Source organism: Notamacropus eugenii, chromosome 2 (genome assembly GCF_028372415.1).
Source record: "Notamacropus eugenii isolate mMacEug1 chromosome 2, mMacEug1.pri_v2, whole genome shotgun sequence".
In the NCBI taxonomy this organism is placed as follows: domain Eukaryota; kingdom Metazoa; phylum Chordata; class Mammalia; order Diprotodontia; family Macropodidae; genus Notamacropus; species Notamacropus eugenii.
In genome coordinates, this window is record NC_092873.1 from 384520995 (window position 1) to 384546411 (window position 25417).

The window sequence follows — 25417 nt, forward strand, 5'->3', positions numbered from 1 at the left end:
TACCTCCTACGCCCATGTAAGATTGAACCACTATGAACCAATTTGTATGAGTAGAGAATGGCTGAAGGGAACAGCACCAGCTGGGCCCAGGTTGGCAAGACTGTGTTAAGAAGATATATCTATCCCCTTTAAAAAAGTTGATTTGATGGCATGTTTCATGCCATTTCATACGAAATTTGTGCTGCCTCAGGTACAAATACAGCTAGTTAAGGTTCTGATTATCAACCTTTGTCAATGTGCTGCTTTATTTTGTCCTCAGTGATGTCCTCACTAAATGACCGAGACTGCTGTGATTTTTGAGTGCTTGAATCTAATTTTTATAGTTTATCTTCTTTCTTACTGTTAAGCAGACAATTGTCATTTCTCACCACTCTGTGGGCCTTCCCTCTAGTGGCCCCTCTTTCCTCAGTTCTAATTTTCTGAAGCCTGGAAAACTAGTTGACTACATTTGTTAAAATTGTCTGTAGATTAAAAGTAAGCATGTCACCCCCTTACTCAATAAACTCCAGTGGCTCCCTACTGCCTTCAGGAACAAATACAAAATTCTATGTTTGGCATTCAAAACCCCTCATAACCTAGCACTCTCCTGCCTTTCCAGTTTTCTTACACCTTTCTCCTCAACAGGTACTCTCCATCCAGTGACACCAATCCCTTGGCTATTTCATGACCAAAACATTCCATTTCTCAATTTTGGGCATTATCTCTCACTGTCCTTTATGCCTCTAATGCTCTGTCTCCCCTACGCGGACTACTGATCTCCCTGGCTTCCTTTAAGTCCCAACTAAAATCCTACCTTCCATAGAAAGCTTTCCACAATCCCTCTTGATTTTAGTGCCTTCTTTCCCTCTGTTAAATCCTGGGCATGGCTTGCATTGTATATATTTGTTTGCTTGTTGTCTCCCCAACTAGATTAAAGCTCCTTGAGGGCAGAGATTGTCTTTTTCCTCTTTTTGTATACCCAGTGCTTAGCATAGTGCCTGGCACTTTGTAAATGTTTATTGACTGAATAGAGGACTTACCTATAAATAAAGTGCTTTACCTTTAGCATAAATGCTTTGTAGTATCTACTTTGTCTGCTTGTAAATAGGCCTGAAGGTCTTTTGGCTTCCTTCTTGATTCCTGGACCAGTTCTGGATAGAAAAGATAGATCTATTTTAGACAGAAGAAGTTCTACAGCGCAGGAGGTATTATAGCCTTTCTACAATGCCCACAATGCTTCTTTACTTTGCCCTTTTCACCTGTTGACTTATTTTATTGTTCAGTTGTTTCAGTCATGTCTGACTTTTTGTGACCCTATTTGGGGTTTTCTAGGCAAAGATACTGAATTGGTTTGCCATTTCCTTCTCCAGCTCATTTTGCAGATGAGGAAACTGAGTCAAACAGGGTTGAGTGGTTTGCCCAGGGTCACACAGCTAAGTAAGTATTTGAGGTTAGATTTGAACTCAAGTCTTCCTGAGTCCAGGGTCAGCATTCTATCCACTGCACCACCTACCTCCCTGTTGACTCACTAACTACTTTTTAAAGTATACCTCGAATGCCCCCTCTTATACCCAGATCAGTAACAACTTTCTCCCTCAGAACTCTCATATTACTTGATTGTGTAACCCTTTAATACACATATCATGTAATGTGTGTTATCTGAGCTGGGGTCTTATCCCTACTTTATGAGGGCAATCAACGTATCTTTTCTAAACCTTGTGTTTCTGCCAGCACCTAGCAAAGGGTTCAGCAAATTACAGGAGCTTGATAAATGTCTGTTGTATTGGTTATTGTCAGGTTTTCTTTGGTGTGGGATTGTGACGATGAGGGCAAACTCTGACACCACCTTATCAAGACCAAGTAGCTGTCATTAGGAATGTCTTAAGTCAGACGTTGGCAACTCAGGTTTGGAGTTAGAGGACCCAAATTCTGCTTTTGCCACATACTACCTACTACCAAGGAAAAGTCACAACCTTCCTGTCCCTCATCTATAAAATGAAGGAATTAGACCAGACGCACAACTTCAAAGCTATGATCCTATGATCCTAATGTAACAGGAGATGGCCCACACGGAGTGCCCCTGATGACATCTCCCCACTTGGAGAGGCTGGAGAGTTGTGATTCTATGTAACGAAAGAGTCTTGGAAGAGCAAATGGGTAGATATTCTGTATCTGTTTCTGATCTGCTACACACATAATGAATGGCAGCCTCTTTGATTGGACACATAGCCAGAACTGGAGTTGCCTTCAGAAAGACAACACCATTATACAGCATCATAACTCCCCCAGCTACTTCATGTAAGCAGACACTATCCAAGGCATTCTGCACATGTACCAGTCCCAAAGAAGCTAGGGCAGAGCAGAAAAATTTCAGTAGCATATTGGATAGTAGCTCTCCTCTAACCCACAGAGGACTAGCATCCTCTGGAGAATGTCCTCTGACTGCCTAATCACACACACACACACACACACACACACACACACACACACACACACACACACACACACACACACACACACACACACACACACACCCTAGTCCCAGATACTGCAACTGCCCCCTAAATATTCATTGCTCAAAAACCATTCCTCCTATCATCAAAAATGACTATGCTGGGAAAAGGAAAGTGGACCAATTAAAGCAATTCATATACAAGGTAGGATTAATGCTCTCTGGGGATATTCTATTTGCATTTTATAAGGGAAGCTTATTAACCTAAATTGCATTTCTATTTGGTGGAATGCATTTAGAAAGTATTTTGAACAGAGAATGGGGTCTTCCAAGTACCTACTGTGGGGCTATGAGCACCACTCTGACTCCTTTTTATTCCAAAAGAAAATTTCACTTCCCTCTGAAATACTTTCAATTTGTTTTAAACAAGTGACTTGAACTGTGGTCAGAAATAATGCTTCTCATTGTGATCAGAAAATTTCACTGACCCAAAGTCTTTAGGACATTATGAGACAGAGAAAATTGACTCACTTCTCTTATCTCCCTAATTACCTGATATAATTCTAGAGGCATTTCTTTAAGAGATAAGGTGAATTCTATTTATGTCAAAAACTAGTGTTTGAATACATAAATCATTTATTCTTACAACTGAGATACACCAGATTTTCTTAGATAGACATATTTTCAGTTCATTTCTCCAAAAAAAATCCAACAGTATTGGGAATAAAATGGCTTGTGGGGGCACAGTTCTTTCAGCATTAACAAATATTTCCTCCCTCATTTCAATCCAAATGACCATATAAAAGTATGGCCATGATGATTTGGAGGTTTATACTGCATATAATGAGTTTATGTTGTATAATGATTAAGAGTTTTCTAGTTGGATACTGAAGACAGAACTGAAGGGATGTTAAAGTGGAATTCAGTGCATATACAAAAAGAGATGTTTGCCCCTTTTCTCTTTCTCTTCCCTTTGACTTTGAAGCTAAAGAATACTTTGAGCAGCCTCTGAGATCTGGGTGGGAGAAAGGCCCAGAAGAGAGAGGAGGAAGAATGAGAAAGGCTCCTTCGGTATCTGAGCTAAGTCTTGAAAGAGGCAAGCAAAACCAGGAAGTAGAGGTAAAGAGAGAGAGCGTTCCAGGTATGGAAACAGTAGAAGTATGCTGAAACCAGATGGAACAGCCTTTCTCCAATTCTTAAAATTTTTGTGTGAACATGTTTATCTCAAAAAATCAACAAATGCTGGTGGAGTTGTGAACTGATCCAACCATTCTGGAGAGCAATTGTAACTATAGCCAAAGGGTTATAAAATTGTATACCCTTTGATCCAGTCAAACCGTTACTAGGTCTATATCCCAAAAATATTTTCATAGTGGGAGAGAGGGGAGAAAGGAGGGGAGAACCTATTAGTACAAAAAGTATTTATAGCAGTTCTTTTTGTAGTGGCTATGATTTGGAAATTGAGGGGATGGCCATCAACTGGGGAACGACTGAACAAGTTGTGGTATATGATTGTAATGGAATATTATTTTGCTGCAAGAAATGACAAGCAAGATGATTTCAGAAAAACCTGGAAAGACTTTTGCAAACTGATCCAGACTGAAGTGAGCTGAACCAAGAGAACATTGTCCACAGTAACAGCAAAGTTGTATGATGAAGAATTGTGAATGACTTTTAGCTGTTCCCAGTAATATGATGATGAAAAGCGCTATCCATCTTCAGAGAAAGAACTAATGTTATCTCAATACATACTGAAGCATACTATTTTTTTATTTCTTCCTTTCTTGTTCTGTTTGAATCTTCTGCACAAAATGACTGATATGGAAATGTTTTACATGATTGCCTAAGTATAACCCATATCAGATCGTTTACTGCCTGAGGGAGGGGAAAAAGGAAGTCAGGGAGGGATAGAATTTGGAACCCAAAATTTTAAAAAATGAATTTAAAAATTGTTTTATGTGTAATTGGGGAGAAATAAAATAGTATTAAGAAAAGAAAAAGAAGACCAAGAAGTACTATAAATCATGACTGGATTTGTTATCGTGTAGATTTTTAGACTTTAAAAAACAATGGAGAAAATGACAGGTTCATTTTAAATGTGTGTCCTGCATATATTTTTTCTTCCTTAGGGAGCCAGCTGTTAAACATTTACCAGCACAGTACTGGGGACAGCCAGTGAAAAGATCTGGAATTTGGAGATGGAGTGTGGTGCTCAAGGAACAGCATGTAGACTAGGGTACCAGGATTATAGAGTATGTAAAGGGCAGTAAAGTATAAGAAAGCAAAGGTATAAAAGGCCAGATCTAAAGAGAGAAGACTACCTGGAAGCTATGTTCTTATTACAACCCAAATTCATATTCATTTGGGGGGTGAGGGGGCTTCCATATCATTCTACTAACTTGTATTGAGCATACCATAGACTCAAAACCACTTTTTTTCAGAACTGTCATGTAACAATGTCTCCATCATCTTATATTTGTGAAGCTGATTTTTTTTTAACTAAGTGCATTTATTTTACATTTATTCCACTGAATTGGATCTCACTAAATTCAGTCTGATGCTCTAGCCCAGAGGTGTCAAACATGTGATAAGGTAGCAGCAGCACTTGGAAGTGTGGCTGAATCAGATGAAAATGTAATTGGGAAATATTACCAAAATAAAAATACAGTAAAGTGTAGGTAGTATCACATTTTAAAACAAAGTCAATAGGTGGCTGCAAGGATCCTTATGTATGGATTTGTTATTGTTGTTCAGTCATGTCCCTCTCTTTATGACCTCTTTTGGGGTTTTCTTGGCAGAGATTCTGGAACAGTTTGCTATTTCCTTCTTCAGTTCATTTTACAGATAAGGAAACTGAGGCAAACAAGGTTAAGTGACTTGCCTGGAGTCACACAGCTACTAAGTATCTGAGGCTAGATTTGAACCCAGGAAGAGGAGTCTTTCTGACTTAAGGCCCAGTACTCTATCCACTGTACCACCGAGCTGTCCATGTATGTGGTCTTTGGCTCTGTTTGAATTAGATACCACTGTAGCCTGCCACCATCACTTTTGGATCGTGACTTTATCATTCACTGTGTTAACTCTCCCTCCTAGATTAGTGACATCTGAAAATGTTACTAGTATACCATCCTTTATCCAAGTCGTTTATAAAAATGTTACACAGACAAGGACCAAGCACAGTTTCCTGGGTTATTCCACAGGAAACCTCCTACCATGTTGACACTGAATCATCAATAACTAGCCTGTGAGTTTCATCACCCAAACACTTTTGGAACCATCTGCTTGTATTACTATCCAATCAATATCTCTAGGATCAGATGTTTTATCAAAATATTTGCGAAAATCTAGGTAAATAATATCTATAACATTCGGCACTGTGTCAATTCAATTTGGCTCACTATGCTTAATTTTTACAAGTTTTGTGGAGGGAGGGGGAGAAGGAGCAAGGTAGCAATAATGAAGCTAAAAAAAGGAGAAGCATTGTAAACTTTTTTAAAAAATTCATAGAACAGAACAAATCATAGGAATAATATATAATTTTATCAAATGAAACAATGAAACCGTAGTGAAAGATATTTTGATCAATAAAAGAGAGAAAGAACAGTTAAATCAACTGAACGTGCAACTAAAAAACCACAAAAGCAACAAAAAAACAAAAACAAAAAAAGATCAATAAATACAAAAATAGAAGTTCTGAAAATCAAGAAATAAAACACAATTGAAGGGAAACATAAATTTCATAAATAAAACTAGGAAATAGCTTTTTGAAGAAACTAATAAAACAGAAATTGTTAGCTAATCTGATCCCCCTAAAAGAGGAAAATGAATTACCAAAATAAAAAATGAAAGAGAAGAATTCACAATAAATGAAGAAGAAATATAGGAAATTACCAGAAACTTTTTGCCCAATTATATGCAAACATAACTGATAACAAAATGGATTAACATTTACAAAACAATATGATACCAAGATTAACAGAAGAAATAAAAAATTTGAAGAACCTAATCTCAGAAAAATAAATTGAACAAGTCATAAATGAGCACCCAAGGAAAAGAAGGCCCCAGGCCCAAACGGATTTACAAGTCAATTCTACCAAACATTCCAAGAACAATTAGCCATACTACACAAGTTGTTTTGAAAAGCAGGGAAAGATGGCATCCTGCCAAACTCTTTCATGAGATAAATACAGTCCTAATGTTCAAACCAGGGGCTGAGAAGCAATAAGAACGGCTAGCTCTTATATAGTCCTACTATGTACCAGGCACTGTGCTAAATGTTTTACAAATATTATCTCATTGAATCTTCAAAACACCCTGGGAAGGACATGCTATTTTTATCTCCATTTTACAACCGAGGAAACTGAGTTAAATGACTTGCCCAAGATTATACAGTTAGTAAGTATCTGAGCCTGGCTTTGAACTCAAGTCTGTCAGTCAGTCAGTAAACATTTATTATGAGCCTACTGCATGCCAAACACTATGCTAAAGATGCTCTTTTTATACAAGAGGCAAAAGACAATCTCTGCCCTTAAGAAGCTCACAGTGTAGTGGGGGGAGATAATAAGCAAACAAATATGTACAAACACCCCATATTCAGGATAAATAGAAAATAATTAAAAGAGAGTAGGCACTAGAATTAAGAAGGGTTGAGAAAGGTTTCCTGTAAAAAATGGAATTTTAGCTGGGACTTGAAGGAAACCAAGGAAGTCAAGAGGAAAAGATGAGGACGGAGAGCTTTCCAGGCATGGGGCACAGCTGGGGAAAATGCCTGGGTATCTTGCTTGTGGAACATCAAAGAGACTAGTGTTGCTAGATCAAAGAACAAGCCGCAGAGAATAAGATATGGGAAGACTGGAGAGAGAGAAGGAGGCTAGATTACAAAGGGCTTTGAACACCAAAGACAGGATTTTGTATTTGATCCTAGGGTGCTTGGGAGCCACTGAAGTTTATTGAGTCTTCCTGACTCCAGTCCCTATCCACTGCACCGCCCAGCTGCCTTAAAACAGAAAACTGTTCCTGCTTTAAAGCCCTTATCTCTAATGAATATTGATATAAAATTTTACAGAAAATGCCAACCAAAAAACAAGTCATAGCAACACATTAGAAATATTATACATTATAATTAGGTTGGATTTTTTTTCAGGATTTTGTCAATATTGGTAAAATATCAACATAATAACAATACAGATGGGGACAGAATCTGTGATTTCATTTGTATAGGGAGCCCTAACTCCAAGGTGAATTGTAACTCCTGTTATAAGTTGGTATTTTCTATACTAATGGCATCAAGCTCAAATAGAAATGTGGCCCACTTAGTCATACATAAGTGAAGGCTTTAGGCAGTATATTAACTTAGAAAAATAATTATTAACATTATCCATGTTCTATTGTATTTTGGGCATAGCTAAATGCAATCAATAGAGTTCTGGGCCTAGAGTAAGGAAGATTTCTCTTTGTGAGTTCAAATCTGGCCTCAGGCACTTACCAGCTAGGTGACCCTGGGCAAGTCGCTTAATCCTGTCTGCCTCAGTTTCTTCATCTGTAAAATGAGCTGGAGAAGAAAATGACAAACCACTCTAGTATCTTTGCCAAGAAAACTCCAAAAGGGGTCACAAAGAGTTGGACATGACTGAACAACAACAGCAAACGTATTTTTATTTATGTTGTCAAATATTTCTCATTTATATTTTCGTCTGGTTCTGGTAGCACTCTATACAATTTATAATCCTGGAGAAGTGGCCTGGAACATTAGGAGGTTAAGTGATTTGCCCAGAGTCATATAGTATGTGACACATAGTATGTGTCACACTTGAACCCAGCGCTGCCCGGCTTTGAAGCCAACTTTCTCCCTAACACTCCACACTCCCTCTCATAATTAACATATGATATCATTACCAAAAAGAAATCAGATGATTTTAGTACTAGAAGAATAAAAAAAGTTTTCAGTAAAATATAGCTCCTTTTTAAGTTAAAAGTATTTAAAAGCACATGACTAAAAGGATTTTACCTTAATATACACAGTAAACAATAACCATCTAAAACTGTCTTTAGTATAGAAACAATTGAGTTCTTCCCAGTAAGATTAGTAATCAAACAAGGATATTCATTGTCACCCCTAGTATTTGATGTGATTCTAGAAGGGCATAGATAGCTTCCTGAAATAGGGAGGCTGACTATCCCACTGTACTTTTTTCTCATCACATCTCATCTGGAATATGTTGTTTAGTTCTGGGTGACAGTTTTAAGAAAACTGTTTAGGTGCAAAAGAGCCTTGGCAAGTAGGGGGAAGTTAAGGTGGCACAATGGACAGAGTTTTATGCTGGAGTCAGGAAGACCTGTGCTCAAATATGGCTTCAGACACATACTAGCTATATGACCCAAGGTAAGTCACTTAACCTCTGCCTCAGTTTCTTCATCTGTAAAATGGGGATTACAATAGCACCTGTCTTCCAGGATTGTTGTGAAGATCAAATGAGATAATATTTGTAAAGTGCTTTGAAAACCTTAAAATGTTATATAAATCCTAGCTATTTTATAGGAGATTTTGTTGAAGGAACTATGAATGTGGAACAGTGAAGATTCAGCAGGGACATTATACTTGTCCTCAAGTATTTGAAAGGCTGTCATATAAACTAAGAATAAATTTGTACTTGGTCCCTGAGAATAGAACTCAAAACAATTGGGCAGGAGCTTACAAAGTAGCAAATTTAGGATTTACATACAGAAAAACTTCCTAATAATTAGAGTTATCCCACAGTGAATGTGTTGCCTCAATAGCTAATTAGCTCTTTCTTGCTGAAGATTTTTTGCAAAGAATGGATGACTACTACTTAGGAAAGTTATAGTAGGAATTGTGTATGGTAGTTGCTAGTGTCTTCTTAGTCAACTTTGAGAAAAAATAATAGTGACTTTTTTTTTATTCCTAGTATTGTATTGGTTGGTTGTTGTCCTTAGTCTTCAAAGAGGACCAAAATGACATCACCATTGTAAAGTGAAATTTCAGTGTGTCCGACTGTGGCTGATCAGACTGATACAAGCTCAGAATGCTCTACCACAGGTTGGGCACAGATAGTTATTTGGGGTGGATATCCCAAATTTGCTCATCCTGCATTTACTTTGCGCTGTCTCAATTCTGCTTTGCTCAAAGAGCATAGCACCTTTTCTTATGTGGGCATGCCATGCTGAGCAGTGCTGTGCCAGTGTCTCCCATGCCCCAAAGTTCTTGAGAGAGACCTTGGGAGTGTCCTTGTATAGTTTCTTCTGGCCGCCATGTGATTGCCTGCCTCATGCAAGTTCTCCATAAAATAGCCTTTTTGGCAAGCGTACATTTTGCATTTGAACAACGTGGCCAGCCCATCAGAGTTGCACTCTTTAAAGCATAGTTTGAATACTTGGTAGTTCAGCTCAAGCAAGGACTTCAGTGTCTAGGACCTTATCCTGCCAGGTGATCCTCAGAATCTTCCTAAGACAGTTCAAATGAAACACCAAGATGGATTTGATGAAAATGATGGGGAAATTCAGAAGCTGTTAAATGAAAAACAAGAATTCCACAGGATTTACCAGCAGAATAGTTCATCCACCTCTAAGAAGGCAGCATTTAATTCCATCAAAAGCAAAGTACAAACAAAGCTTAGAGAGATGCGACTGGCTCAGTAAGAAGGCAGATGAAATTCAGTTTTATGCTGATAGTAACAATCCAAAGTGTTTTTATGATTCCATGAAAGCTATTTATGGACCAAAAACCTATGATGTATCATAACTACTCAGTTCTGAAGGAGCCACATTCATTAGTGATAAGGACATGATCCTAGAGAGATGGGCTGAACACTTTCATAGTGTTTTCAACAGACCATCATCAATCAATGCTGAGGTCATTGACCATTTATCTCAGGTTGAAGTCAATCCCTCCGTAGCTGAACTTCCAACTGAAGAAGAGGTTTTGAGGGCCATTAGGCTCCTTTCATGTGGCAAAGCACCTGATGTTGATTCTATTCCAGCTGAGATTTACAAGGTAGGGAGACCATTGCTTGTACAAAAGCTGACTGAAATTTTCTGGGTTATATGGCAAGAGGAGGTTATCCCCCAGGAGTTCAAGGATGCCTAAATTGTCCTTCTCTATAAGGGTAAAGAGAATAGATTGTCCTGCGACAATCACAGGGGGCTCTCTCTCTTAGTCATTGCTCGCAAAATTCTTGCTAGAATCCTCCTTAATACACTGATCCTTCACCTGGAAGATGGGCATATACCTGAGAGCCAGTGTGGCTTCAGAAAGGGCCAAGGAACAGTCAATATGGTGTTTGCTGCCCGTCAACTCCAGAAGAAATGCCAAAAGCAGAACAGAGGTCCATACACAACGTTTGTAGAACTGACTAAGGCCTTTAACACTGTTAGTCGTGAGAGCTTATGGAAAATTATGTCAAAATTTGGTTGCCCAGAGAAGTTCATCAATATTTTACATCAATTTCATGATAGCATGTTTGCCCAAGTTCTGGATAATGGACAATGTTCTCCTGCCTTCCCAGTCACCAATGGAATGAAACAGGGCTGTGTGCTTGCTCCCATGCTTTTAGCATTGTATTACAGAAGAAGAGAAGCACTGATACTCATAATAATGACCGACTGATCTCAAGGTTAAAATGTGTCTAGTATAAGCGGCCCTTATACTGCAAGAAAAGTAAGAGCTAGATTATATTATTATTAGACATGTTTGGAGGTAATTAAATGGACAGACACAAAGAGTAGCCATTAATGCCTTGATGTCAGCTTGGAAGGAGGTCTCTGGTGGAGTTCTGAGAGTCTTTTTTGGCCCTGTGTTTAAAATTTTTTTCAGAGTTAGGAAAACAAGTTTAAAAAACTTCACAACCCTGATCAATGCAAGGACCAATCATGATTCCAAAGGACGGATGAAGCAGGCTACCCATCTGCTGATGTTCATCCTTAGTTTTTAAAAAGGACCAACAGCATCATAACGTGATATCTTGACTTGCTTGTGAATTGGATTTAAGCAAGGCAGACTTGTGCAGTCTTCAGCCTCACTCTCTCTTTCAGAGTTATCAAAGTCCAATCAAAAGTCAGGATGACTGGTGATAGCCCAGATGACCTTAGCTTCTTCACTGTCTGACCAAGTTCTAACCACTCCACAGTGCCTTCTTCAGGCACCTTCATGAACTTGGGAATAAAATATCCTCATCTGCCCATTCTGCCAAGGGAAGTCTTCGCATGCTTAGAGCAGATATTCCCCCTAACTTACCAACAGGTTTGAGGTCTGTTGGTCACCCTCAACCTAGGTTAGCCTGTCTACTAAGAAGGTTTTACCAGGGTGTGGCCACTTTGCATGCTACAATTTCATGGAGCCACAGGTAAGACTTGGGTGAAAGTGGATAAGCAACCCTGAAAAGATCTGTGCAAACCCCCATACCAGAGGTGGCAGTCCTCCCTTAGCACCCCATACACTCTTGCTACCCATCTACTATTGAGAGATAATGGATCCAAGTAAAAATTAAGAAAAACATTTTTTTAAGATATGGATTCAATAGGAATTTGTTTTGCTTGACTATGAATATTCAAAGAGCTTTATTTTTCTTTTCTTTTTAAGATGGGGGTGATGCAAGAGGCTAAGGAAGGGGTAGCAAAAAGAAAAAAAGAAAAGAAAGGAGACCATTAAAACACCTTTTTAAAAAAATGCATAATAGAGAACAGAAAGAAGACCAGAAATAGCCATGGACAAGTAGGACTGCTTTAAATGTTACATGTAGAATTTGTTATGTATTTAGAAGAAAAACAATTGGTACATAAAAAAGATCTGCAGTTTCATTTACAATCTTCTCTTATACTATGTATATACAAATAGCCATTTTATTTGGTCTTTGCTAAGTTCAGAATATTAAATAAATCGATTAGCATTAACCTGTAACCTGTGGCTCAAAGTAATTGTAAACTCATATGAACCCTAGTCTATTTCTTGATGGACTCTTTCCAATTAATACTTCTGGTTAGTGTTCCTATTTAAAATTTCCTCCCATATAGTCACTTTGAGCCTGAATGCCAGCCTAGGGTTGAAGCTTCACCACGCAGAAAAGGAACTCTGACAAACTAGAGTCATGCATCTTATCTTATCCCTTAGTAAATTTCACCTTTCCAAAGTCCCTGTACTATAACTCCAGACTTATAGTATCACCCTTGAGTTATAGCCATCCCCAAGTGGGGAAAAAGCCAAGGGTCCAAAGAATCACAGCATCTTAAAGTTGGAAGGGACTTCTGAGACTGCCCAATCCAACCCATATTTGATCACGAATTCCCTCACAACATATGTGATAAGTGGTCATCTAGACTTTGCTTGAACAACCCCAATGAGAGGGAACTCAATACCTCCCAGAGCTGTCCAACTCAATTTTGGATAGCCCTAACTGTTAGGAGGTTTTTCTTTACATTATACCTAAATTTCCCTCTTGGAAACTCACTTCTATCTCTTATTTGCTTAAAAATTCTTCCCCCAACATATGCTTCACTTGACTCTGCATATTTGTTCAAAGGGCTTTGGTTTTTTAGCTGTTATTATTCAGTTAGAATGGGGTCTGGGGGAGGGAGAGAAAATAAATGCTTGTTAATACAAAAACTAAAAACAAGACCCTAGGGGAACTGGGAGATAAATAAGATAAAGAGCTTATAATCTAGTAGCACTGTCATTTTAGTTTGATTTCTTCACAAAAACATTCATGCACATATTTTATACACAAACTCATATACTCTCCCTTTCCCTACTCCACCCATAAACAGCTTAGTGGTGTTTATTTACTTTTAAAATTAAAGTGATTTAGAATTAATCCTGTTTTGGAGAATTTCATAGCACCTTACTAGATAACTTAAAACACCCTAGGGCATCATCAAACCAGGTTTGGGAATTTCTACTCTAAGGCCCAAGTAGGAAAACGAATCATTAACTATTGAAAATACACAAAACATAACACAGAACCAAAGAAAACACATGGAACTTGGACACTCAAAGCTACAAGAAACAAAGAAAATAGTTTATTGCATCTCTAGGCCCCTCCTGCTCCCTTTCCTCCTGAGGCTCCCTGTCCACACCTCTGCCCTCTAGCTCCTGCCCCAACACTGTTGCTCTAAACCCAAAAGAGGGAAGATGGTCATCTTCATAAGCACTGCCCCCAAAACAGTCATCATAATAATATGCATAGAACAGCTGTACTGTCCCTAGTACTGTCCTAGAAGACATACAAGACATATACCATGCCTTTGCTCCAGAAATGTGCAGTCTTGAGAAGGAGACAAAACTTACAGGATATATTAACCAACTATTTGCTCTTGTGTTGTCATTTTTTTTCAATTATGTCCAACTCTTTGGGGTTTTCTTGGCAAAGACAATGGAATGGTTTGCCATTTCCTTTTCCAGTCCATTTTATAAATGGGAAAACTGAGGCAAACAAGGTTAAGTGACTATAATGGTAATTTAAATGGGAAAATCTTTCCCATTCATTACTAGGCCCATGTGACCTGACTGGGTCACATGGAAACCTCAGTCACATGAGTCTAAGTCACATACAACAGGAACAGGCGGAGCAGGAGGGGTAGAACAGGAAGAGGCAGAGCTAGAACAGAGTTGAGAGGAAATTTGGTTATGAGAGCAGTCAGAGCAAGGAAGGATGCAGGCAAGCAGGCAGCTGGCTAGCATGAATGAAAGAGCTTGTTTGTGATTTTGTTTAAGGGATCCTGCTTGCGATTAGTCTAATGGAGCTGGTTTGTGGGAAGCCTAGCAGGAGGAGAGCTTGGGGAGGGTATTGTCCTCTGCATTGTTATTGTGTACAGATTATGATGGATTTAACTTCCTGGTGTCTGAATGAATGTTTTGATTCTATCTTCCATGTGGAGAGTATGTTGTATTAATTGTGATTCAAAATTGTGCCAGGATATTCATGGCCACCATAGGTGCTGTTGATGCTACAGTGACTTGCCCAGGATCACACAGCTAGTAAGTGTCTGAGGACAGATTTGAACTCACAAAGAAGAGTTTTCCTTACTCGAGGCCATGCACTCCATCCTAGCTGCTCTAGGCATTAAACAACTACAGAATGTTGCAAATCAGTGAAGCAATGTGATATGATAGCAATAGCACTAAATCTAGATTCAGAAGACCAAGGTTCAAATCCTGGCTTTGCTATTCACTACCTGTATAATAAGGGTCTCCGTTTTCTCCAATATGAAGAGTTTGGATTAGGTGGCTTCCTCAGATGAGAGCTATAAGGTCCTTTCCAGTTATAAATCCATTACCCTTGTCAAGAAATTGCCTGGCCTCTGCCTGGAGCCCATCAGTGAGAAGAGTTCAGAGAGCTCACTATGAAGGAACAAATCTAGCAACAAAGGGTTAAATGTTGGTCAGAAGCAGCACAGAAGATCAAAATCAGTTCACACTGGAGTAGTCAGAAGAGGCCGCTTGAGGGTAGTATGTCTTGAGCTGGGGCTTGAAGGACAGATAGAATTCAAATAAGGAGAAAGAAAGGACAAAGGCTTTAGAGCAGGAGGAAGAGGGCTATTCCAAAGATTCCTTCTTCTGCAGCACGAACAACAGAGGGCCAAGTAGAATCTTAAAATGTTATAGCTAAAGAAATAGACAGTTTTCCTTCAATTATGCTATTAAGTTTTTCCTAAAGGTCTGTCATCCTTAGAATGGCAGTAAGTTGGAACTCAAGGACCTATCCTGAAATAAATAATTCTCCCTTGGGCTTTAGTTTCAATTACAAAATGAGGCAGTTGGACTACATGATCTCTAATGTCACTTCCAGTTCTAAAAACAACAATAGCAACAACCGTTCAGCTAAGGATAGAGTGAATAGTGAACATGCAAATTATAGTACTTAGTATGGGGCAATCCCAGCCTCTGAACAAACTCAACTGATAATTTTGTTTGGTATTATAAAGGTCTGAAGTAGCCTGGGACTTTCATCACATTTCAAAACTTGACTCTGGTCTCGAAATACAGGCATGCTAATGTACTGCTGGTGGAACTGAGAATTGATCCATTCACCCTGGAAAACAATTTGGAACTATACTAGAAAATCAATTAACAGAATGTGCCCACTGACCCAGTGATACCACTATTGGACTACATCTCAAAGAGATCAAGATAGATGGGAAAAAAACCTATATAAATATGCATTCCGGCACTTTTGTGGTAATCCCTTCAAAATGAAACTACAAAGTGAGTGCCTATTATTTGGGGAATGATTAAATAAATTATGGTACATGGGTATAGTAGAATATTACTGCACTGTAAAATGCAACAAATAGGAAGAATTCCAAGAAATATGGGAAGACTTATCGCAAGATAGCAAATAAAATAAACAGAATGAAGAGAACAATTTAATATGATGACAACAATAAGGTAATTTCAATGTTCCACTGAAATAAAGCAGGACTCTATAAATGCAATGATCAATAGTAACTTTAGGGGATCGAAGATGAAGCATATTCCAGCAGATAGGTAGTAGACTATGGGTACAGAATGAGGAATATGTTGTCAGGCATGGCCAATTTCTTGTTTATTTTAACTGATTCTTTATTGCAAAGGAGGATTTCATTATTGTTTGGGAGCTAGGAAGTAAAAATGAGGAGTCATTGGGAAACAACAATTATGTCAGGTCTACAATCATTTATAAAGTACCTACTATGTTCCAGAAAAGGCAGCTAGTTGGCTCAATGGATAGAGTACTGGGGTTGGAGTAAGGAAGACCTGAGTTCAAATCCAGTCTCAAATTCTTACTAGTTATGTGACCCTGGACAAATCACTCAATGTCTGTTTACCTTAATCCACTGGAGAAGGAAATGACAAGCCACTTCAGTATCTTTGCCAAGAAAACTCCATGGACAGCATGGTCCATGGGGTCATGAAGAGTCCAATTCAACTAACCAACAACATATGCCAGTCACTATGCTAAGCTCTGAAGATTCAAAACAGGGGGAGGGAGGAAAGAAGGGGGGCAAAAACGGTTTCTGGTCCCAAGAAACTCACAATCTGATACAGGAGACAACGTGCCAACTACTGCATACAAACAAGATATATACAGAGTAAATTGGAGATAATCTCAGAGGGAAGGCATTAGCATTAAGGAAGATTGGGAAAGGCTTCTTGCAAATGGAGAGATTTCAACTGAGAATTAAAAGAAGCCAGGAAAGCCAGGAAGCAGAGATATGGAAGGAAAGGATTCTAAGCAAGGGGAACAGTCAATGAAAATGCATGGAGAATTGTGAGATGGAAAGTCAACGTTTTGCTAAGGAATATCAAGGACCAAATTGCAAAGTACATGGAGGGGAATGAGGTGGTTTGTTTTCTTAGAGGACCAGTGACATAATGGGGTGATATCTTGACATGCTCATGTACTGGATTTCAGGGAGGAGAGTTGAGCAAAATTATCAGCCTCATTCTCCCAGGGTCACTGAAGTCCAGTGGCAAGATAAAAGTCAGGATGACTGGTGATGACCCAGGATGCAGCGGATGCGCTTGGCTTCCTTAGCTCTAAGTGCTCTACAATGTCTGCTTCAGGTACTTTCACTGCCATTAGAAGAAATTGGTCTCATCTAGTCTTCACATGCTTGGAGTAGACATCCCCCTAACTCACCAATGGTATGAGTCCTGTTGGTTACTCTCAACCTGTCTGCCAAGATGGTTTTACCAGAGTGCCACTGTGCATGCTGCAGCTTCTTGGAGCCACAGGTGAGACCAAAGGTATATGAGCAACCCTGAAAAAGGCTCTCAGCAAACCCTTACACAAGAGGTGCTAGTCCTCCCTGAACATCCCATACACCCCAAGGAATAAGGTGTAAGAAGACTGGAAAAGTAGGAAGGAGCCAGGTTACAAAGGGCTTTTAAAATCAAACAGAATGTTATCACTGATGACAAGGAGCTAGGGGGAGAGGGCAGGACCTGCACTTCAGGAAGATCAGTTTGACAGCTAGGTGGAGGATGGGCTTGTAGCAGGCAGAGCAATGGGCAGTCCCATGGTAACGTGATGAGGGTCTGTACCAGGGTGGAGGCGTTGTCAGAAGCAAGAAGGGGGTTTGTAATAGAGAGGCAGGGAAAGTAGAATCGACAGGTTTTAACAGCAGATTGGAAGTGGGGGTGGGAAAGTGAGGAAGATATGTAGATTGTGAGTCTGGGTGACTGAGGATGGTGGTGCCCTTGGCAGTAGGAATAAAGGGGTTTGGAAGGAAGAAGGTTTGAGCATGCCAGCCAAGAGACAAGGGAGCAAGAGGACAATGCCTAATTTAAATAGATTAATTAATACTGCCCACCCTCCTTTGTTTTCATCTTTCTTATGCATTTGTCATGCTTAATATTCCACTGGAGTTACTTGTGTATGGGTCCTATTGCCCCGCGAGTTCCATGAGGACAGGGTCTGAGTCGCACAGCCACAGAATCTGCGGTGGAAGAACAACCCCCACGCTGTCCTAGCTCAACCCCTCATAGGGCATGACGTCACAGCCCTTCCCCACAGGCGCCGCCCAGGAGCTGCTACTGCAGCTGAGCTCCGACCACGGCTGCGCCCACAGTGGACGCCCGTCTTGGTGCAGCCAATCCTTGCGTCGTCGCGTCTCCCCCGGTGCCTCGCTCAAGGCTCGGCACACAGCAGGAGCTTGAGAAAAATCCAATGGAAAGGATAAGAATAGAAGGATATAATAAAGGCCTAAAAGGGGAAGCAAGAGGGCTGGACGACAAGTCTGAATTATCGCACAGCCGCGGCTAGGAGGCAGCAGAGCCCGGCACCCGAAAGCGTTTTTCTCCTTTTGGAGTAAACCCCTTGGCTTCGTCTGTCACCCTATTCAGCAGATAGAGCGGCTTCACCAATCACAAGTAAGCCGTCCTAATAATTCCCGCCCATTCCTACAAATCAGCCAATACGCTGGCGTCCGCGTGGCCGCTCGGGATACCCGGTTTCTTGTAACAAGGCGTTCAGCGTCTGGCTCCGCCCCGTCCCCGAGGGTCAGCCAATCCCCGGGATGAGAGGCGGAGCCGGCTCAAGTCTCGCACTACCCCGGAAGCTGTGAGCGACCCCTCGGGGAGCGCAGGTGGTCACCAAGAGGGTGAAGGGCACGAGGCGGGGCGGACCGGGGAGGCAGGGCTGGGCAGTCCCGAATGACCTCGATGTCCCCGGTTCCCTTATAGCTATGGGCTCCGAACCCCCCAACTTCTCGTGGGTGCTCCCGGGCCGCCTGGCGGGGCTGGCACTGCCCCGGTTCCCCGCCCACTACCAGTTCCTGTGGACTCAGGGAGTGCGGCACCTGGTGTCCCTGACGGAGCGCGGACCGCCCTACAGCGACACGTGCCCGGGCCTCACCGTGCACCGGCTTCGCATCCCCGACTTCTGCCCGCCGGCGCCTGAGCAGATCGACCGCTTTGTGAGCCTGGTGGACGAGGCTAACGCGCGCGGAGAGGTCAGCCTGCGGGGCGGGGGCGGGGGCGGGGCCCGGGCAGGGGCAGGGCTGGTCGGGGGAGGGGAGGAGTCGAAAGGGGGTGGGGTCAGCGGGCCCCAGAGAACTCGAGGGAGGCGGCGAGCACCGTGGGAAAGCGCGACTGTGCGGCCCGTGGGGAGGCTGGTCAGCCCTGGCTTTGTGCTAAGGGAACGGCAAAAATAGCCCCTGCCCTGAAGGAACGCACATCCTGACGGGGGAGTTATAGAAGATACGTATGTAGATAAACTATCTATATACGGATATGTATGCTATCTATATGTACACACATACATAGAGATAGATGTGTGTGCACATATGTCTATCCACGTGTTTTAGGGCATCCACAGAGTAGAGAGAAGTGTGTGTGTGTATCTGTGTATTTGAATATGTATCGCTGTATAAGTTTATATATATACCACACAGAGTGAATGGGGACCTGCCCATGGTGGGATTTGAGCAGAGTCCTTAAGGAAGCAAGTAGGGCTAAAAGAAAGGGAAGCTGGCTGGTGAATAGTTACTAGGGACCAAGGGAAGCAGTAACATTCACAGCTTGAGGGATGTGAATGCTGATAGGAAAACAAGTTGTTGGTACCAGCAGGATTCCAAGTAGAGCTAGAAGGTCTGTAAGGTAACTCAGCAAGGAAGATGGTCAGTGATTCCTGAGGGCAGATTAGAGGACAGGGTTATAGTAAGGGAAGCATCAGAAGGAAAAGCAATTAAGGTATGAAAATTTTAAGCATGTGAGGAGAGGGAGATATCTGGAGAGTAACACCTTTGTGCCTCAAAGGATACTCTCTGACCTGCAGCGACCCTGAGACTCTAGAGTCATTTGTAGTCATGGATCCCCTCATTCCCCCTGAGATGAGAGGGCTTAGATATGTGTGTCCCAATCCATAGATGCTGCCTCCTACCCCAGGTACCACTTCTTGGGCACAGCTGGAGCATCCGCCCTACCCAGCAAGGGAAGTTGAGCTTGGGACCTGTTGCTTCTCTCCTTCAAAGGCATGAATAGATAGCCTCCAGACCAGGCTACTTCCTTCCTCTCATGTTAGTAGTAACTTTCTACTAGGCCCGCTCTTAAGAGATTACATGTGCCCAATTCCTAGGCATATTTAGAGAATGGGGGGCATGCTCCAGGTCTTTCTGGGAGGTTAGGGAGGCAGGAGTTTCTGTAACCTTGGGCAAGTGACTTAATTTCTCTAGGCAGACTCAGTCTCTCCTTTCCAGTGTGTGATCCAGTGGTCCTGTGAAAGGCTAAAGCTAAAAACCCTGGGACTGAGAAGGTACAGGGTCTTTAGGATTCTGTCCCCACTGAACCTCATCCCCACAGGCTGTGGGGGTGCATTGCACCCTGGGCTATGGGCGTACAGGCACCATGCTGGCCTGCTATCTGGTAAAGGAGAAAGGCCTGGCAGGGGGAGAGGCTGTGGCTGAGATTCGGCGACTGCGACCAGGTTCCATTGAGACCTATGATCAAGAGAAAGCAGTTTTCCAGTTCTACCAACGAACCAAGTAGGGGTAGATGTGGCACCACACCTACCTCAATCCATACGGTGCATGGACCTGAGAAGCTGGAACCAAAGCCAGAGCCAGTCGATGCTGTGGAGGAGCAGGGTGAGGTCACAGCAGCTGCCAAACTTTATATGCATCAGAAGAGATACTGTTCCTGTCAGCTGGATCTGAATACGGGAGTGACCAGCATCCACAGGTCCCGTTATAGACATGTGTACATAGGCAAACATTGTATTTTCTTCAATAAAATGATCAGTGAAACTTCTCTTGACTTTAAGAATGCCTTACTGGAGTTCTCGGGGAGTTGGTTGATGATACAGTTGCAGCACATCAGTCCATTCTTCAATATCATCATTTCTGAGTCTCCAGTAGACCACTTCCCACTAGTAGATCTCATAAATCCTAGAGGGTATAGAACCAGATTTATCTTCTTCAACAGATAGGCACCAAGGGTTCCATTATTCTTCTGCAGAGTTCTCCTTCCCATCTCCCTTGTTATGGAGATATGAGGTTGGGATCCTCAGATTAAAATTGCTGTATATCTTAGAACTGAGGCCTTCAAGGGAAGACCAGAGCTATGGAGTTCTGAATAGTTTGGTTACGAAACAATGGCTTGTGGGGTGTAGGATCTCTGAGTCTACCTCCTAGAACTAAGGGAATGGTGGGAATTGAACCCTTCCATTCTCTGGAACACTGAGATATGTGATTCTGTGGAATGGGGATTTGGGGGGTTATTGGTAGAAAGAGGTCATCTAATCCAACCCCTATCTATAATCCCTGAGATAACATCCCTGACAAGTGGTCATCCAGGCCATTTAACTTAATGACCTTCAGTGATTATTAAGCTAGCCCTTTTCATTTCTGGACAGTTCTAATTTCCAGAAAGATTTCTGTTACTTTAAATCCATCTGTCTGCAGCTTCACTGCTCCAAGTTCTGCCTGATAGAGCCAAGGAAAACAAGATTTCTTTCTTCCACATGACCATATCTCAGATATATGAAGACAGCTTTCACATTCCCCTGGTCTTATCCAGGCTAAACATGCCCATTTCCTTTAATCATTATTCATGTGACATAGTCTTTTGGCCTTATCACCTTAGTTGCCCTACTTTGAGCTAACATTTCAGAGAGTGAACATTTCAGACCGGGTGACCCTGAGCATGTCACTTAACCTCAGAGAAACTGAGTTTCCTAATTTGTACAATGGAGATAATATTTGCATTTATTTCACTGAGGTGGTGTAAAGAACGCACTTTTCAGACCTTAAAGCACTACATAAAATGTGTAGTTATTCATTGGCCCTGCCTTACACTCAGTTAAGGACTTAGCAAGTTAGCAGGTGCTAGTTGATGGAGCATGGACAATAAACAAATACTGCGGGGTAAAAAAGTCCCTGCCTGAAGGGAGTATACATCCTAATGGAGTGATAACTAGGACAGATAAAATATACACAAAGTATATGGGAGGGAATATAGAAAATAAAGGATTTGAATTGAATGTTAAAGGAAGCCAGTGAAATTAAGAGTTGTAGGTGTGGGATAGAATATTCCAGGGGAACAGCTAAAGCAAAGACAGACTATCCCAACTCATTTTTGCTCTTTTTCCACAACATGTATGTATTAATTGGCATTTGGTGGGAGACTGGCCATCCCCCTCTCCCTCTTAGCCACCTTCTTACTTTTCTCCTGTCTGTCTGATTTACTATTGAGAAACTTTCTGTCTCTGTTAGGAAGCATGGCATTGGCCACTTTGGAAGCATCCATTCCATAGAGGAGCTGAGATAGAGAAATGTTTCTCTTGCTGTGATTCCATGTATTTTAATTTCAGACAAGAAAGCATTTCCTTCATTGTTTGTAGAATCAGGATTAAGGATGGAAACCTAGAAGGGGCCTGAAGAATCATCTAGTACAGAGGTTCTTAACCTTTTTAGTGTCATGGACTCCTTTGGCAGTCTGGTGAAAATTAGATTCCTCAGAACATAATAACTAGCACTTGTATAGCACTTTACAAGTATTTCATACAACAAGCCTGAGAGGTAGGCGCTATTGTTATCTGCATTTTACAGATGAGGAAACTGAGGCAGATAGCAGTCAAGTGACTTGCCCAGAGTCATACAACTAGTAAGTGTCTGCAGACTTATTTGAACTCAGATTTTCCTGACTCCAGATCTAGCACTCCATCTATCACTCTGCCAAGCTACCTCATGTATGTATATGATATTTTTAAATACATAGAAATACAAAGGAAACAAACTGATTTGTAATGTAATCATCAAAATATTTATTTTTTAATTCATGGACCCAAATTTCCTCAGTGGACCCCAATTTAAAGATGAGGAAACTGAGGCTAAGATTTTTTGATCCTTCCTAGTATAGGAATTGACACTTGTTACTCTTCGAGGGTTAATGTTTTGTTTTTGTTTTAAATTTTCTAGCTGGATTTGCCAGTGAACACTACTGGAGTAACTTCCCCCTTCCCTGTGCTTACAAGGTTGTTATCTAGCACATTTCTTGGTGCGTGAGCAGACTTGCCAGTGAGTTGGAGCTTTTTTCCTCACACAGTACATTCTTCAGGCTTCTCTACCATGTGGATTCCCTGATGCTCATTATAATTTGAGCCCTGACAGATACATTGCCCTGCGCTCATCACATATACTGGCTTCATCTCCTGGGTGGGATATTCGGATGGGCAAAAAGCTTGAAGTTATCCCAGTCACATCAACCATGCTCATTACTTTGGGAAAGTGTCTCCTGGGTGTGGTTCTCTGGTGAGCAATAAGACACAGCTTCCCATTCCTTATGCTGACAGGGATCCCTTTACACTTTGCTTTTCTCTTTTCTTACAGGATTTAGCCACCTATGGCCCTGATCTTGAGGAAATGTCAGGAAGCTTAGCTGCAAGCCATTATTTCCAACCTAGATTTACTATACAGACAGTATGTCCTAGATGATAAAGTGAGTAGAATGGGGAAAAACAGCTCTGACAGGTCCCTGTCCCCTTATAACTCTATTGTTACCACAGTCTGATACTGTAGACTTTTTAAATTAGGACCATTCGATGCAGCAATTTAAATGAGAGCTATTTCTGTGTGTTTTAGTTTGAATAGGGAAGATTTGGTCAATTTCTCCTTCCCATTTCAATTCCTACCAATATGGTGGCAAAGCCTCTCCAGATGAATACTTATGGAGTAAATCAGCATACACACTAGATAGGGGGAATGGTTGTAAATTTAGGTGCCCAATTGAGATCTACAAAAGGACATTTTTTACAGTCAACTGGAGACAAGAAGGATGCAGAATTTTCCAAGTCTGGGGCCAAATTGGGGTGGTCAGGTAACAGATTCTCAGAATGCCTTCCTAGCTTTTCCCTTCGGTACAGAAATAGTGCTATGTCTTACAGAATACACACATACACACACACACACAACCCCTGGGATGGTGACTGGTGGAGAAATAAGGCGTCATATGTTTCCTCTGTTCACAGATCTACGCCTCAGTATTTTTGAGCATTGTAATTGACTGATGGAGTGAAGGAGAAAGAAAAGAAAGAGAGGAGTGAAATTGGCCCATTTCATCACTAACTTTGGCCCTGTACTCATAGCAACAGCATAGTAGAGTAAATAGAAACCTGGTCTTAGAGACAGGAAGACTTCTGTTTAATCCCTGCCCTCGACACATATCCCCCCTGTGTGTCCCTGACCAAGTCATTTCACCTTAGGCAATTCTGTAAGGCTGTAGTGATAAAGAAGGTGCTGATGTGCAACAGCAAAGGAGGGTTCCATATTCTGGAGTTTGCTGTGCCAGTGACATCACAGACCTAGTCACTGTCTCTCACAGGAGTAGGAAGCTGCTCTTCATGACCTGGGCTGCATTCTGGGAAATCTTCTCTGCATGGGTGCTTATGAGATGATACAGAGAAGAAAAAGGGCCAAAGTTTGTTCACTGCTTGAATTTCTGATTTAAATCTTGATTCTCCTGAACCAGCCTCTAGAGTCTAGGATCTGAAGCATAGAGAACAGATTATATAGTGAACAGATTAATATTCATTCAGGGATCTTTTGTTTAGTACTACATATATAGTGCGTCTTGCATTTATAAATGGGCCAGCAGGCAATTGCCCAATGCCAAAATTGGCCCAGTGCACTTGTATAACTGCTTATAACAGAGTAGCTTCCTGTAACCATCAGCCTATCCTCAAACTCATCCTGGTTGATGGAGTTTCTCCTGGGTCCGATGGAAGCATCCTGCTTTCAGTTCAATTCAATAAACATTTAAGTATGAAAAGCACAAAACTAGACAATCATGATTGTAAGTATGTGTCTGAAGCAGAATTTGAATCCAGATCTCCCTGACCCCAAGTCTAGTATCCCCACCAGTGGGGAACTTTTGGCCATTCTCCACCCATGCAAATCATGCTGCTTCCACACATATATAGATGCAAAGCATATACAAAGTAATTTCAAGAGGGAGACAACCTTAACAATTCAGGAAATCGGGAAAGATCTTTTGTAGGAATTGAGACCTAAATTGTACTTTGAAAGATACTAAGAGTACTAAAGTAGAAGGGGAAGACTGCATTCTAGACATGGCAGATTGCCTTGCAGAGGTACAAAGGTGGGAGTTTCATAAAAAAAGGAACAGCTGGCAGGCCATTTTGCAATGTGGAGAATGTAAAGGGAAGTAACATGGATCAAGACTGGATAGGTAAGCGGGTCCTAATTGTAGACAGTTTTCAATGCCAGGCTTGGGATTTTGTATTTATCCTAGAGGCAGTAGGAGTCACTGAAGGGTTTATGTTTTAGGAATACCAATCTGACAATTGTGGGGAGGATGAATTGAAAGGGGGAAAGACCAGAAACAAGTACACTAATAAGTCATAAATATGAGAAATATGTTCATGAAGGACTGAACCAGGAAGAGGCTATATTAGTGGAGACAAGGAGATAACTCGGAGAGATATTATGAAAGTAATATCAGCAAGACTTGACAACTGATAAGATGTGGAGGGAGAGAGA

General features: G+C 41.3%; 2 protein-coding genes across 12 annotated transcripts in view; one reads left to right on the forward strand and one right to left on the reverse strand.

Annotated features, from left to right (window-relative positions):
- The window catches only part of LOC140528993 (C-reactive protein-like), a 54208-nt gene extending 35334 nt beyond the window's left edge, over positions 1-18874 (reverse strand). For 2 of the 5 annotated variants that reach the window (XR_011975383.1, XR_011975381.1), the window contains exons 1-2: positions 18722-18849; positions 1040-1130 (exon numbers count right to left, since the gene is read on the reverse strand). The gene's annotated coding sequence lies outside the window, so the exon portion shown is untranslated. Of the gene's footprint in view, positions 1-1019; positions 1131-18721 lie in introns of those variants that run through there. The other 3 variants (XR_011975384.1, XR_011975382.1, XR_011975385.1) reach the window with 3 other exon arrangements.
- On the forward strand, positions 17926-24688 carry DUSP23 (dual specificity phosphatase 23). Of its 7 annotated transcripts, XM_072647362.1 has the most exons (4): positions 17983-18293; positions 18606-18874; positions 23249-23357; positions 23887-24688. In XM_072647362.1, the coding sequence occupies exons 2-3, from the start codon at positions 18608-18610 to the stop codon at positions 23351-23353; spliced, it is 372 nt and encodes a 123-aa protein (XP_072503463.1). In that variant the 5' UTR covers positions 17983-18293; positions 18606-18607; the 3' UTR covers positions 23354-23357; positions 23887-24688. The 7 variants fall into 7 exon arrangements, with proteins under 7 accessions (XP_072503461.1, XP_072503463.1, XP_072503458.1 ...); XM_072647360.1 differs by lacking the exons at positions 23249-23357; positions 23887-24688 and adding an exon at positions 20223-20669 and having other exon boundaries at positions 17926-18293; XM_072647357.1 differs by lacking the exons at positions 23249-23357; positions 23887-24688 and adding an exon at positions 20120-20341 and having other exon boundaries at positions 18201-18293.
- Positions 24689-25417: the final 729 nt, after the last annotated feature.